Here is a 13,126-nt window from a genome sequence, read left to right on the forward strand (position 1 = left end):
CTTAAATTAGTAGATTATTAAAGAAGAAAAAAAACTAATTGAGAACATTTATTTTTCCTCTTTTTGTGATTACTAGAATATATCCTTAATTTCAAAAATTCCACTATATAATCTCACATATGAATAAAGGTTAATCAGAGTTTTAACATTAAATCTAGCAAAACAATATGATGAAAATGATAAATCAAGAAATAGTAATGGTAATGTCATTTTATAAAATTCAGTATCTCAAAAATAGTTCAGTAGTTCTATAATCCAATGATACTCCCGTAACTGAATTTTTTAAATGGTTCTTTCAAACAAATAGAGAAAACCAGGTTTTAATAGTGAAGCATTTTTAGATATTTATTAAGATTACAAATCATTGCAAAGATGCCATCAGTAATATCATATAAATATTGACTAATTTAATATGCAATTTTAAAAGACAAAATGGCATGTCAATTCTAGATGGATTGTAAATCTAAGTGTGAAAGATTATACAATAAGTTTAAAAAAGAAGGCAGAGGAGAACATCTTCATGACTTGTAGTACATGTATTTGTCAGAGTCCTCCATAGAAACAAAACAAATAGAATATACACAAATATATGTAAAAAATAAAATGATGAATAAGAAAAAATCAAAAGGAACCTATATGTCTGATCTCTCACAGAAAAACTTTTCTGCATAAAAAGAAATGTTTTAAAAAGAACTTTATGTCTCTACACAAAAAAATATAAAACATCAAAAGCAACATAAATAAAAATAAAACAACAAAAATAAAAATAAAACAACAAAATGATAACAAGAAAAAATATTTAAAACATACATAACAAGTAGTTAATCCTCCAATATACATAGAGCACCAACATTAAAAGAGAAAATGGGCACAACACATGAACACAGTTCAAAGAAGGAGAAATACAATTGAATATTAAACTTGAAACCAAGTTCAACTTTTCTACTAATCAAAAAAGTGCTAAGTTTAAAATTACAATAGTTTATAAAGACAACATCTTCATGAGGATGGGCAGAATGGGCCTTTTTGCATACCTTCTCTGAGAGTAGAGAGTATTTTGTTAATAAGTATGAAATACATACTAACTATGAAATGACAGTGATAGTGAAATGTTGTAATACATGAGTTTTTGAAATAATATAACTAATAATGAGATAAGAAATTGAATAAAGTGTGAAAGTATACACCCATGAAAAAATTTTGAAATAATATATAACAGTATGGATCCCTGTTCTCCCTTTACTATTCACAGAAAAAAGCATGTTATAAATATCCATGTACAGCCTTTTCTGAATTTTGTAAAAATAAAAAACAAACCAAAGTATATTGACACATACAGACAGACAAATTATATTGAAAGGATATATACTAAAATGTTAAGTTTCATTGTTGGGATTTCATGTGATTTTGATCTCATTCATGTTTAATTTTATGACAGCTTTTTTTTAAATTTGGGAAATGCAAAAAGGTTTTACAATTTTTACAAAAGTAAATGAAAGTAGTGGTCATTTTGAAGATTAAGAAATAGAATAAAAAGTGAAGAAAGCAAGAATATGTAGATTATAAAGGTAAAATATGAATAAAGGAATATAAAAGCAGATAAATACATTAATATAAAAGCAGAGGATGTAAAACTTCCTCGATAGACAAATAAATTCAAGAACTGATTCCTAAATAATGTCATTTGCAGCAAAATGGATGGAGCTAAAGATTGTCATACTAAATGAAGAAGGTCAGACAGAGAAAGACAAATATCATATGATATCGCTTATATGTGGAATCTAAAAAAATGGTACAAATGAACTTATCTACCAAAAAGAAATAAAGTCACAGATGTAGGAAACAAACTTGTTACCAGGAGGGAAGCGGGGGGAGGGATAAATTGGGAGGTTGGGATTGACATATACGTACTACTGTATATAAAATATATAACCAGCAAGGACCCACTGTATAGTACATGGAACTCTTCTCAATACTCTGTAATGACCTATATGGGAAAAGAATCTGAAAAAGAGTGAATGTATGTACATGTATAAGTGCTTCACTTTGCCGTACAGCAGCAACTAACAACATTTTAATCAACTATAGTCCAATAAAAAATTTTTAAAAGAGAACTGATTCCTAGAAACTGAACAAAATAGGTATATGTAATCAGGTATAATTCTGAAAGAAATCAAATGAAAAGCAGAAAAATCAAGATTTAGATATTTTAAATTATAGTAGTACCTGAAATAGAACCGATCAATAGTGTTTGTGTGTTGAATAAGAACTATATATTGCACATGGTTATACATTTGAATATATATATTTAAATGGACATCTATGAAAGAAAATTACATATATGAAATTTGACTCAAAACCAAATTGAAAAAGAGACTATAACAAAAACATAAATATTTAAAACCTTTTTAAAATTGCTTTCATAAAAATTCTATCAGATGCTTGAGTCAATTACTTCTTTCAAATCTCCAAAGAGCAAATAGTTTTCATGATAAAATTCATATGATACTCAGTTTCTAGAAAAGCATGGGAAACCTTTCTAATACATTTTTATTAAATTAGCCATAATCATGACACTAAAACCCGGCAGATAAAGCATCCCATCACAGCTGTGTTGAGAGAACAGATGTCTCTTCTATTTTGGATAAGGATGTCCTCTATCAACTCATGACGCTAACTCCCTGCCCAATACCATTTCATCAGTCGGGGTCCCAGCAGGAAACAGATGTCACACCCAGCTGGGAACTGGGAAAAGGCTTTCTAATGGAGGGGCTGTTGACTGAGGTGAGACAGGGTTAAGGGAACCAACGTATGACTTTGAGGCACATGGGAACTAGCACTATTTGGAAGCAATTATGGTTCATGGACCTGAAGGGACAAATAAGGAAAAGGTGTTAGAGCTCTGCTGAGAGCTGAGGTCACTGAAGAGGGTCTGGTTGACATAAATTCTAATTTTGTTCTGTTTGTTTGTTTTATAAACTCTTCATTGGAATATAATTGCTTTACACTCTTGTACCAGCTTTTGAGGTACACCAAAGTGAATCAGCTGTATTTATACATATATCCCCATATCCCCTCCCTCCTGCAACTCCCTCCCACTCTCCCTGTCCTGACCCTCTAAGGCATCACCCATCATCGAGTTGATCTCCCTTTGTTATACAGCAACTTCCCACCAGCTATCTATCTTACAGTTGGTAGTGTATATATATCTATGCTACTCTCTCACTTCATCCCAGCTTCCCCTTTGCCCCTGCCCCCCCAACCCCATGTCCTCCAGTCCATTCTCTGCATCTGCATCTCCCCTCTTGCTGTGTCACTGGGTTCATCAGTACCATTTTTTTCTTTTTGATTCCGTATATATGAGTTAGCATACAGGATTTGTTTTTCTCTTTCTGGCTTACTTCCCTCTATATGACAGACTCTAGGTCTATCTACCTCGTTACATACAGCTCCATTTCATTCCTTTTTATGGCTGAGTAATATTCCATTGTATATATGTGCCATATCTTCGTTATCCATTCATCTGTTGATGGGTGTTTAGGTTGCTTCCATGTCCTAGCTATTGTAACTAGTGCTGCAATGAACATTATGGTACATGTTTCTTTTTGGATTATGGTTTTCTCTGGGTATATGCCCAGGAGTGGGATTACTGCATCATATGGTAGTTCTATTTGTAGTTTTTTAAGGAACGTCCAAACTGTTTTCCATAGTGGCTGTACCAACTTACATTCCCACCAACAGTGCAGTAGAGTTCCCTTTTCTCCACACCCTCTCCAACATTTATTGTTTCTAGATTTTTTTGATGATGGCCATTCTGATTGGTGTGAGGTGATACCTCATGGTGGCTTTGACTTGCATTTCTCTGATGATTAGTGATGTTGAGCATCTTTTCATGTGTTTGTTGGCCATCTGTATGTCTTCTTTGGAGAAATGTCTATTTAGGTCTTCTGCCCATTTGTGGATTGGGTTATTTGCTTTTTTGGTATTAAGCTGCATGAGCTGCTTGTATATTTTGGAGATTAATCCTTAGTCCATTGCTTCGTTGGCAAATATTTTCCCCCATTCTGAGGGTGATCTTCTTGTCTTGTTTATGGTTTCTTTCACTATGCAAAAGCTTTTAAGTTTCATTGGGTCCCATTTGTTTATTCCTGTTTTTATTTCCATGATTCTAGGAGGTGGGTCAAAAAGTATCTTGCTTGATGTATGTCATAGAGTGTTCTGCCTATATTTTCCTCTAGGAGTTTTATAGTGTCTGGCCTTACATTTAGGTCTTTAATCCATTTTGAGTTTATTTTTGCATATGGTGTTAGGAAGTGTTCTAATTTCATTCTTTTACATGTAGCTGTCCAATTTCCCCAGCACCACTTATTGAAGAGGCTGTCTTTTTTCCAGTGTATATTCTTGCCTCCTTTGTCAAAGATAAGGTGCCCATATGTGCTTGGGCTTACTTCTGAGTTCTCTATTCTGTTCCATCGATCTTCCTTTCTATTTTTGTGCCAGTATCATACTGTCTTGATCACTGTGGCCTTTTAGTATAGTTTGAAGTCAGGAAGACTAATTCCACCAACTCCATCTTTCCTTCTCAAAATTTCTTTGGTTATTCGGGGTCTTTTGCATTTCTATACAAATTGTAAGATTTCTTATTCTAGTTCTGTGAAAAACACCTTTGGTAATTTGATAGGGATTGCATTAAATCTGTAAATTGCTTTGGATGGTACAGTCATTTTCACAATGTTGATTCTTCCAATCCAAGAACATGATATGTCTCTCCATCTGTTTGTATCGTCTTTGATTTCTGTCATCAGTGTCTTATAGTTTTCTGCACACAAGTCTTTTGCCTCCTTAGGCAGGTTTATTCCTAGGTATTTTATTCTTTTTGTTGCAATGGTAAATGGGAGAGTTTCCTTAATTGCTCTTTCTGCTTTTCATTGTTAGTGTATAGGAATGCAAGAGATTTCTGCACATTAATTGTGTATCCTGCAACTTTACTAAATTCATCAATTAGTGCTGGCAGTGTTCTGGTTGAATCTTTAGGGTTTTCTATGTATACTATCATGTCATCTGTAAAGAGTGACAATTTTACTTCTTCTTTTTCAATTTGGATTCCTTTGATTTCTTTCTCTTCTCTGATTGCTGTGGCTAAAACTTCCAAAACTATGTGAATAATAATGGTGAGAGTGGGCAGCCTTGTGCTGTTCCTGTCCTTAGAGGGATTTCTTTCAGTTTTTCACCATTTAGAATGATGTTGGCTTTTGGTTTGTCATACATGGATTCTATTATGTTGAGGTAATTTCTTTCTATGCCCATTTTCTGGAGAGCTTTTATCATAAATGGATGTTGAACTTTGTCAAAAGCTTTTTCCACATCTATTGAGATGATCATATGGTTTTTATCCTTCAGTGTGTTGACATGGTGTATCACATTGATTGATTTGCGTGTATTGAAGAATCCTTGCATCCCAGGAATAAACTCCACTTGATCATGGTGAATGATCTTTCTAACGTGCTGTTGAATTCTGTTAGCTAGTATTTTGTTGAGGATTTTTGCATCTGTATTCATCAGTGATATTGGTCTATAGTTTTCTTTTTTTGTGACATCTTTTTCTGGTTTTGGTATCAGGGTGATGGTGGCCTCGTAGAATGAGTTTGGGAGTGTTCCTCCTTCTGTAATATTTGGAAGAGTTTGAGAAGGATACATGTTCGCTCTTCTCTAAATGTTTGACAGAATTTACCTGTGAAGCCATCTGGCCCTGGACCTTTGTTTGTTGGGAGATTTTTAATCACTGCCTCAATTTCCGTACTTGTGATTGGTCTGTTCATATTTTCTATTTCTTCCTGGTTCAGTCTTGGAAGATTGTATTTTTCTAAGAATTTATCCATTTCTTCCAGGTTATCCAGTTTATTGGCATATAGTTACTTGTAGTAGTCTCTCATGATCTTTTGTATTTGTGTGGTGCCAGTTGTTACTTTTCCTTTTTCATTTCTAATTCTGTTGATTTGCATCTTCTCCCTTTTTTTGCTGATGAGTCTGGCTAATGGTTTACCAATTTTTTTATCTTCTTAAAGAATCAGATTTTAGTTTCATTGATTTTTGCTATTGTTTCCTTCATTTCTTTTTCATTTATTTCTGATCAGATCTTCATGATTTCTTTCCCTCTGCTCACTTTGGGGTTTCTTTGTTCTTCTTTCTCTAATTGTTTTAGGTGTAAGGTGAGGTTGTTTATTCGATATTTTTCTTGTTTCTTGAGGTAGGATTGTATTGCTATAAACTTCTTTCTTAGAACTGCTTTTGCTGCGTCCCATAGGTTTTGGGTTGTTGTGTTTTCATTGCCATTTATTTCTAGATATTTTTTGATTTCCTCTTTGATTTCTTTAGTGATTTCTTGGTTGTTAAATAGCGTATTATTTAGCCTCCATATATTTGTATTTTTTACAGTTTTTTTCCTGTAATTGATATCTAGTCTCATGGCCTTGTGGTCAGAGAAGATGCTTGATATAATTTCAATTTTCTTGAATTTACCAAGGCTTGATTTGTGACCCAAGATGTGATCTATCCTGGAGAATGTTCTGTGTGCACTTGAGAAGAAAGTGTATTCTGTAGTTTTTGGATGGAATGTCCTATAAATATCAGTTAAGTCGCAATGGTCTAATGTGTCATTTAAAGCTTGTGTGTCCTTATTTATTTTCTGTTTGCATGATCTGTCCATTGATGTAAGTGGGGTGTTAAAGTCTCCTACTATTACTGTGTTACTGTCGATGTCCCCTTTTATGGCTGTTAGCATTTGCCTTATGTATTGAGGTGCACGTATATTGGGTGCATAGGTATTTACCATTGTGATATGTTCTTCTTGGATGGATCCCTTGATCATTATGTAGTGTCCTTCCTTGTCTCTTGTAATAGTCTTTACTTTCAAGTCTAATTTGTCTGATATGAGTATTGCTACTCCAGCTTTCTTTTGACTTCCATTTGCATGGAATATCTTTTTCCATCCCTTTCCTTTCAGTCTATATGTGTCCCTTGGTCAGTAGTGGATTTCTTGTAGGCAGCATATAGAAGGGTCTTGTTTTTGTATCCATTCAGCCAGTCTGTGTCTTTTGGTTGGAGCATTTAATCCATTTACATTTAAGATGATTATTGACATGTGTTCCTATTACCATTTTCTTAATTGTTTTGGGTTTGTTTTATGTTTGTTTGTTTGTTTTCTCTCTACCATTTTTTTTTCTTTTCCTGATTACTAGTAAGGAGATTGAATCATAATCAAAAATTTCCCAACAAACAAAAGGTCCAGGACCAAATGGCTTCACAGCCGAACTCTAACAAGCATTTTTTTAATTGCGGTAAAATTGGTATATAATATTACATTACAGATGTACAACACAGTAATTCCATATTTGTGTACACTACAAAATTAATAGACCATGATAAGTGTGTTTACTATTATTACCATACAATTACCCTCCTTCACCCATTTCACCCACCCCCCCCCCCACCTCTTCACCTCTGGTAACCATTTATTTTGTATTAAGACATGGCCCATCTAAAAGCAATGATATTGGTGTGTCCAAACCAGGTTTCTTCCTCTTCCCCATCGCAATTAATCTTTTCATAATTTTCTTATTCCTTTTAGCACATCCAGGGCATAACATGTTATCTTCTAGGTCTGGGGATGGGAAAGTGCAGGCAGGTAACATGAAGAGAGAGATCATCCTCCTGGGAGTGTCAGGCACCCAGGTCTGGCATGCATGGAACTGCAGGTGAACCCAGCCTTCCGTGTCTGCCAAGAGTGGTCTGCCATGGACCACACACCACTGGACACAAGAGACCTGGGGCACAAAGGACTCAACAGAAGTAGGAAGGGGCTGTGAATTCACAGCCTTAGGTTGAACGGCTCTTGCAGCAATTCTTGACCATGCTGCCAACATGGCTTCGTGAGCTGAAGTTATCACTTCAACCATGTTAGTCTTTTCCTTGCTCTCAATCATCTTCCTTTTCCGAATGTTTGCTCCCTTGTGTTTCTTTGAACATGACTGCAATCTGGCCTCCCATGATGATTCAGGAATATACTGGTCTTTTTCAGGATAAGCATGTTTCTGGAGTCTCAGATAAACCTCTATTTTCTGACCATCGGTATGCAAATTAAGTTGTTGGCACCATTTCTGCAAAGTGTTCCAGCTCACATTGCTAATTGGAGGCAACATGGTCCACAAGGGATAAATTGGTTTACTACAACTAGATTTTCGGCAAGCTTTCAATTGTTCATTTGTTTGAGGAGTATGAGCTTGATCATTTGGACTTAGTGGCTCTGCTTTGACTTCTGAAGTTGAAGAAACACCTGCTTCCATTTGATTGTCTTCAACAATTTCCTCATTAACTGGAACCAATGTAAGAATCACATGTTCTTCATCGAAAGCCTCCTCAAAGAAATTTTTCTCATAACTTGGGTGTGTCATTTCTAGGAATTCTCAAAGAAAGGCAGAGTTGGCAATGTTAAGGATATCTGCAGTTTAATCCTCTGTACCTTGGGTTTGTTTTTGTAGGTCTTTTCCTTCTCTTGTGTTTCCTACTTAGAAAGCTTCCTTTAGCAATTGTTGTAAGGCTGGCTGGGTGGTGCTGAATTCTCTTAACTTTTGCTTGTCTGGAAAGCTTTTGATTTCTCCATCGAATCTGAATGAGATTCTTGCTGGGTAGAGTCTTCTTGGCTGTAGGTTTTTCTCTTTAAGGACTTTTAGTATATCCTGCCATTCCCTTCTGGCCTGCAAAGTTTCTGCAGAAAGATCAGCTGTTATCCTTATGGGTTTTCCCTTATATGTTATTTGTTGCTTTTCTCTTGCTGCTTTTAATATTTTCTTTGTGTTTAATTTTCATTAGTTTGATTAATATGTGCCTTGGTGTATTTCTCCTTGGGTTTATTCTGTATGGGACTCTCTGCACTTCTTGGACTTGATTAAATATTTCCTCTCCCATGTTGGGAAAGTTTTCCACTATAACCTCTTCAAATATTTTCTCAGACCCTTTCATTTTTTCTTCTTCTTGTGGGATGCCTATGATTCGAATGTTGGTGTGGTTAATGTTGTCCCCAAGGTCTCTGAGACTGTCTTCCATTCTATTTATTCTTTTTTCTCTTTCCTGCTCTGTGGCAGGTATTTCCCCGAATCTATCATCCAACTCACTTATTCATTCTTCTGCCTCATTTATTGTGCTGTTTATACCATCTGGAGTATTTTCAATTTCCGTTGTTTTGTTGTCCATTACTGTTTGTTTGCTCTTTAGTTCTTCTGAGTCCTTATTAACTCTTTCTTGTATTTTTTCTATTTTGTTGTTGAGATTTTGGATCATCTTTACTATCATTACTCTGAATTCTTTTTCAGGCAATTTTCCTATTTCCTCCTCATTTATTTGGTCTTGTGGTTTTTTTCCTGCTCCTTTGCCTGCATGGTGTTTCTTTGTTTTCTCATTTTGTCTAATTTATAGGATTTGCTATCTCCTTTCCCTATGCTGCCTAGTAGTAATTCCTCTTCTTTCTGCCCTCTGCCTCCTGTGGTGGGGTTTGTCCAGTGTCTTGAGTAGGCTTCCTGGTGCAGGAAGTCTGGTGTCTGCTTTCCGGTGTGTGGCTCTGTGTCTTTTCTCTCTGATGAGCAGGGCCATGTCTGTGAGGTTAATATGTCTTTAAGTAGTCTGTGTGCTGATGGGTGGGTTTGTGTTCCTATCTTGTTTGTAGTTTGGTGTGAGGTGTCCAGCACTGGCAGCTGCAGACAGTCAGACAAAGCCAGGTCTTGGACTCTAATACAGGGCTCCGTGAGAGTTCTCTGCAGTTAATCTTCCCTGTGTCTGAGGACTCCCTAGTAGTCTAGCATCCTGGATTCAGTGCTCCCTCTCCAGAGCCTCCTACTTGACTTCTGATAGAGTAGCCCAGACTTCAGAGGTAGTTTGTGCCGGCAATAAAGGGGTTTAAAAAGACTGTCCAAGCCCCAGACTAATGGCAGAGTGCTGAGTCAAACACATACTAAATCAAGGAAACACATACATGTATAAGACACACAAATACTGAATCCAGTAGAACATAAGGCACTAGAAAGACCTGACAGAAAAACCCTAGTATGCCATCAGACAATCAAAGAGAAAACCAATAGGAATTCAAAACCAAAACCAAAAAAAAACACCCCCCCCCACACACAAACACAAATCCAGAGAAATTTTGAAAGCTAGGATCAAATATAATAAAGAGCAAGAGTACAATCAGACAGACTGAAGATTCTCAGAATGAAATCAGACAATTATACTTAGAACTAAGATAAAGACAAAACATAATAATAAAAACCAAAGCAGTGTGTCATCTGGAGAATAAAGCAAGGAAACAGAGCAGACTGATAATATTGCTTATAAGTATGTTAAGATAAAATAAACTAAAAAAGAATAGAAGACAGGGCAACAGAAGAGCGTAGTGTGACTGGAAATATGAAAGGAAAAAGAAAAGAGAGAAAAGAAAACAGAAATGTATAAAAGATAGAGAAGGAAAGAGGGTAGAATAGATAAAGTTAGCATTACAAAAAACTTAGATAGAAATAGAAATATGTAAAAAGTCTAAAAATAGAAATAGAAGAAAAAATAGAATAAGAGAATAAAAAAATATGTTCTAATACATGTAGATCCCCTAGGACTAAGATCATAATTAATTAAAACAGACACACACACACACACACACACACACACACATAAACACAAATCCAGGGAAATTTTGAAAGCTAGGATCAAATATAATAAAGAGCGAGAGTACAATCAGACAGACTGAAGATTCCCAAAACAAAATCAGACAATTATAATCAGAACTAAGATAAAGACCAAACCTAATAATGAAAACCAAAGCAGTGTGTCATCTGGAGAATAAAGCAAGGAAACAGAGCAGACAAATAATATTGCTTATAAGTATGTTAAGATAAAAGAGACTAAAAAAGGACAGAAGACAGGGCAACAGAAGAGTGTAGTGTGACTGGAAATATGAAAAGAAAAAGAAAAAATTAGAAATGTATAAAAGATAGAGGTGAAAAGAAGGTAGGAGAGATACAGTCAGCACTACAAAAACTTAGCTAGAAATAGAAATATATAAAAAGGCTAAAAATAAAAATAGAATAAAAAATTGAAAAAAAAAATATGTTTGGCCTCACATCGCCTCGCCTCGCCTCTCCCGGCCGCAGCCCGGGGGAGCCGCCGGAGCAAGCTGCGGCGACCATGTTCCGACGCAAACTGACGGCCCTGGACTACCACAACCCGGCCAGCTTCAACTGCAGAGATGAAACAGAATTCAGAAACTTTATTGTTTGGCTTGAAGACCAGAAAATCAGACACTACAAGATTGAAGACAGAGGTAATTTAAGAAACATCCACAGCAGTGACTGGCCCAAGTTCTTTGAAAAGTATCTCAGAGATGTTAACTGTCCTTTCAAGATTCAAGATCAACAGGAAGCAATCGACTGGCTTCTTGGTTTAGCTGTTAGACTTGAGCATGGAGATAATGCTGAAAAATACAAGGACTTGGCACCTGATAATACAAAAAACGCTGACAACGCAGCTAAAAATGCAGAGCCATTGATCAATTTGGATGTAAATAATCCTGATTTTAAGCCTGGTGTAATGGCTTTGGCAAACCTTCTTCAGATTCGGCATCATGATGATTACCTGGTAATGCTTAAGGCAATTTGCATTTTGGTCCAGGAGCGCCTGACACAGGATGCAGTTGCTAAAGCAAATCAAATGAAAGAGGGCTTGCCTGTTGCTTTTGACAAGCATATTCTTGATTTTGACACAGAAGATGCAGTTCTTAATGAAGCTGCTCAAATCCTGCAGCTGCTGCATATAGAAGAGCTCAGAGAGCTACAGACAAAAATTAATGAAGCCATAGTAGCTGTTCAGGCAATTATTGCAGATCCAAAGACAGACCAGAGATTGGGTAAAGTTGGAAGATGAACGTTTCAGGATTTCAGCTTCTCACCTACTTAGTACAGTTGGGAACCATGTACGCTTTGGCATGTGTTTGGAAATGTCATGTTTTCAAGGGAAGAATCCCAGAAAACTGACTATGTTCTAAAGATTTACCATCGTTGCTTTTTCTTTAATAAAGTTGCGAAGGTGATTTAAAAAAAAAAAAGTTATAAAACGTGTAGATCCCTTAGGACTAAGATCATAATTAATTAAAAAAAAAAAACTAGAACTGACCCCAGAATGGACCAGATCAATAGAATTAATAGTGATATTTCTGTTTCCTTGGGGTCTCAGCTGTAAGTGTCCTTCTACCCACCTTGGGCTTTTTATATTACTCTGCGACCAGCAGAGCTTCCTTTACTGTTCATCTGTAAGCGCCAGTGTGTGGGGAGAGAGAGGGTACAATAGTGGCTCCTTCCCTTGGGAGTGAGTGAGCAGTGGCGCTCTGCCTGGGTCACAGCGGCTCGGGTGGATCAGGCCAAGAGAGCGACTCCAACCGCAGCTCTTCCCCCGCTACAACTCTGCTGGGGCACCCTGCCTGGGTCATGGAGGCTCAGTTGGCCATGGCAGTGCCTGTTGCAGAGGGACGCCAGTGGCTCAGGTGTAAACAGAATGTCTCCAGAGCTGAGCCACTCTGTTCTCGGCTTCAGGCACTCTAGGCCAGCCCCACCTGGGCGCCTTTGTTATCCCTGAGTGCGTTGGCCAGGCCCAGAGGGGTCCTTCCTTTGTCCATTGCAGGCGCTGAGAGAGAGGCTACACCCACAGCTCCTGCCCCCTGTTTGTGAGTCAGCAGTATAGAGCCGCTGCCATGGCCGCCCAGCTTTCTGCGGTAGGCACTCTCCGCTGTGGATTTCTTCCCTCCTGTCCTCTCAGTCCGTCTCCCCACTGCCAACAATGTTTCTCACCCTGAACCAGTTCTCTGGTTCCCACGTTCCAGCTCCCAGACCCCCTGTTCAGCTGTGAACCCATGTCTCAGTCTGGGCATGCTGAGCTGTGGTGCAGACCCTCTGAGTGTTTCTCACTCTTTCCTATCTGCCACAACTCAGCTGCTTCGCTCTCTTTGAACAGTCCCAAATGCCTCCCTTCTAACCCAGGGAAATTTCCCATTGGAGAAGGGGTTTCCCTGTCAGATAAGGGACATTTCTTCGAA

At 37.2% G+C, this 13,126-nt stretch overlaps 2 protein-coding genes across 2 annotated transcripts; one reads left to right on the forward strand and one right to left on the reverse strand.

Annotated features, from left to right (window-relative positions):
* Positions 1–7,511: 7,511 nt before the first annotated feature.
* Positions 7,512–8,450, reverse strand: LOC130853284 (developmental pluripotency-associated protein 2-like). Its single transcript, XM_057734954.1, has one exon. It carries the CDS (start codon positions 8,448–8,450, stop codon positions 7,512–7,514), a length of 939 nt encoding a protein of 312 aa, XP_057590937.1.
* Positions 8,451–11,226: 2,776 nt separating this feature from the next.
* LOC130853286 (RNA transcription, translation and transport factor protein-like) lies at positions 11,227–11,961 on the forward strand. Its single transcript, XM_057734956.1, has one exon. It carries the CDS (start codon positions 11,227–11,229, stop codon positions 11,959–11,961), a length of 735 nt encoding a protein of 244 aa, XP_057590939.1.
* The last annotated feature ends 1,165 nt before the right edge of the window (positions 11,962–13,126 follow it).

This window comes from Hippopotamus amphibius, chromosome 5, assembly GCF_030028045.1.
Source record: "Hippopotamus amphibius kiboko isolate mHipAmp2 chromosome 5, mHipAmp2.hap2, whole genome shotgun sequence".
NCBI classification, from domain to species: domain Eukaryota; kingdom Metazoa; phylum Chordata; class Mammalia; order Artiodactyla; family Hippopotamidae; genus Hippopotamus; species Hippopotamus amphibius.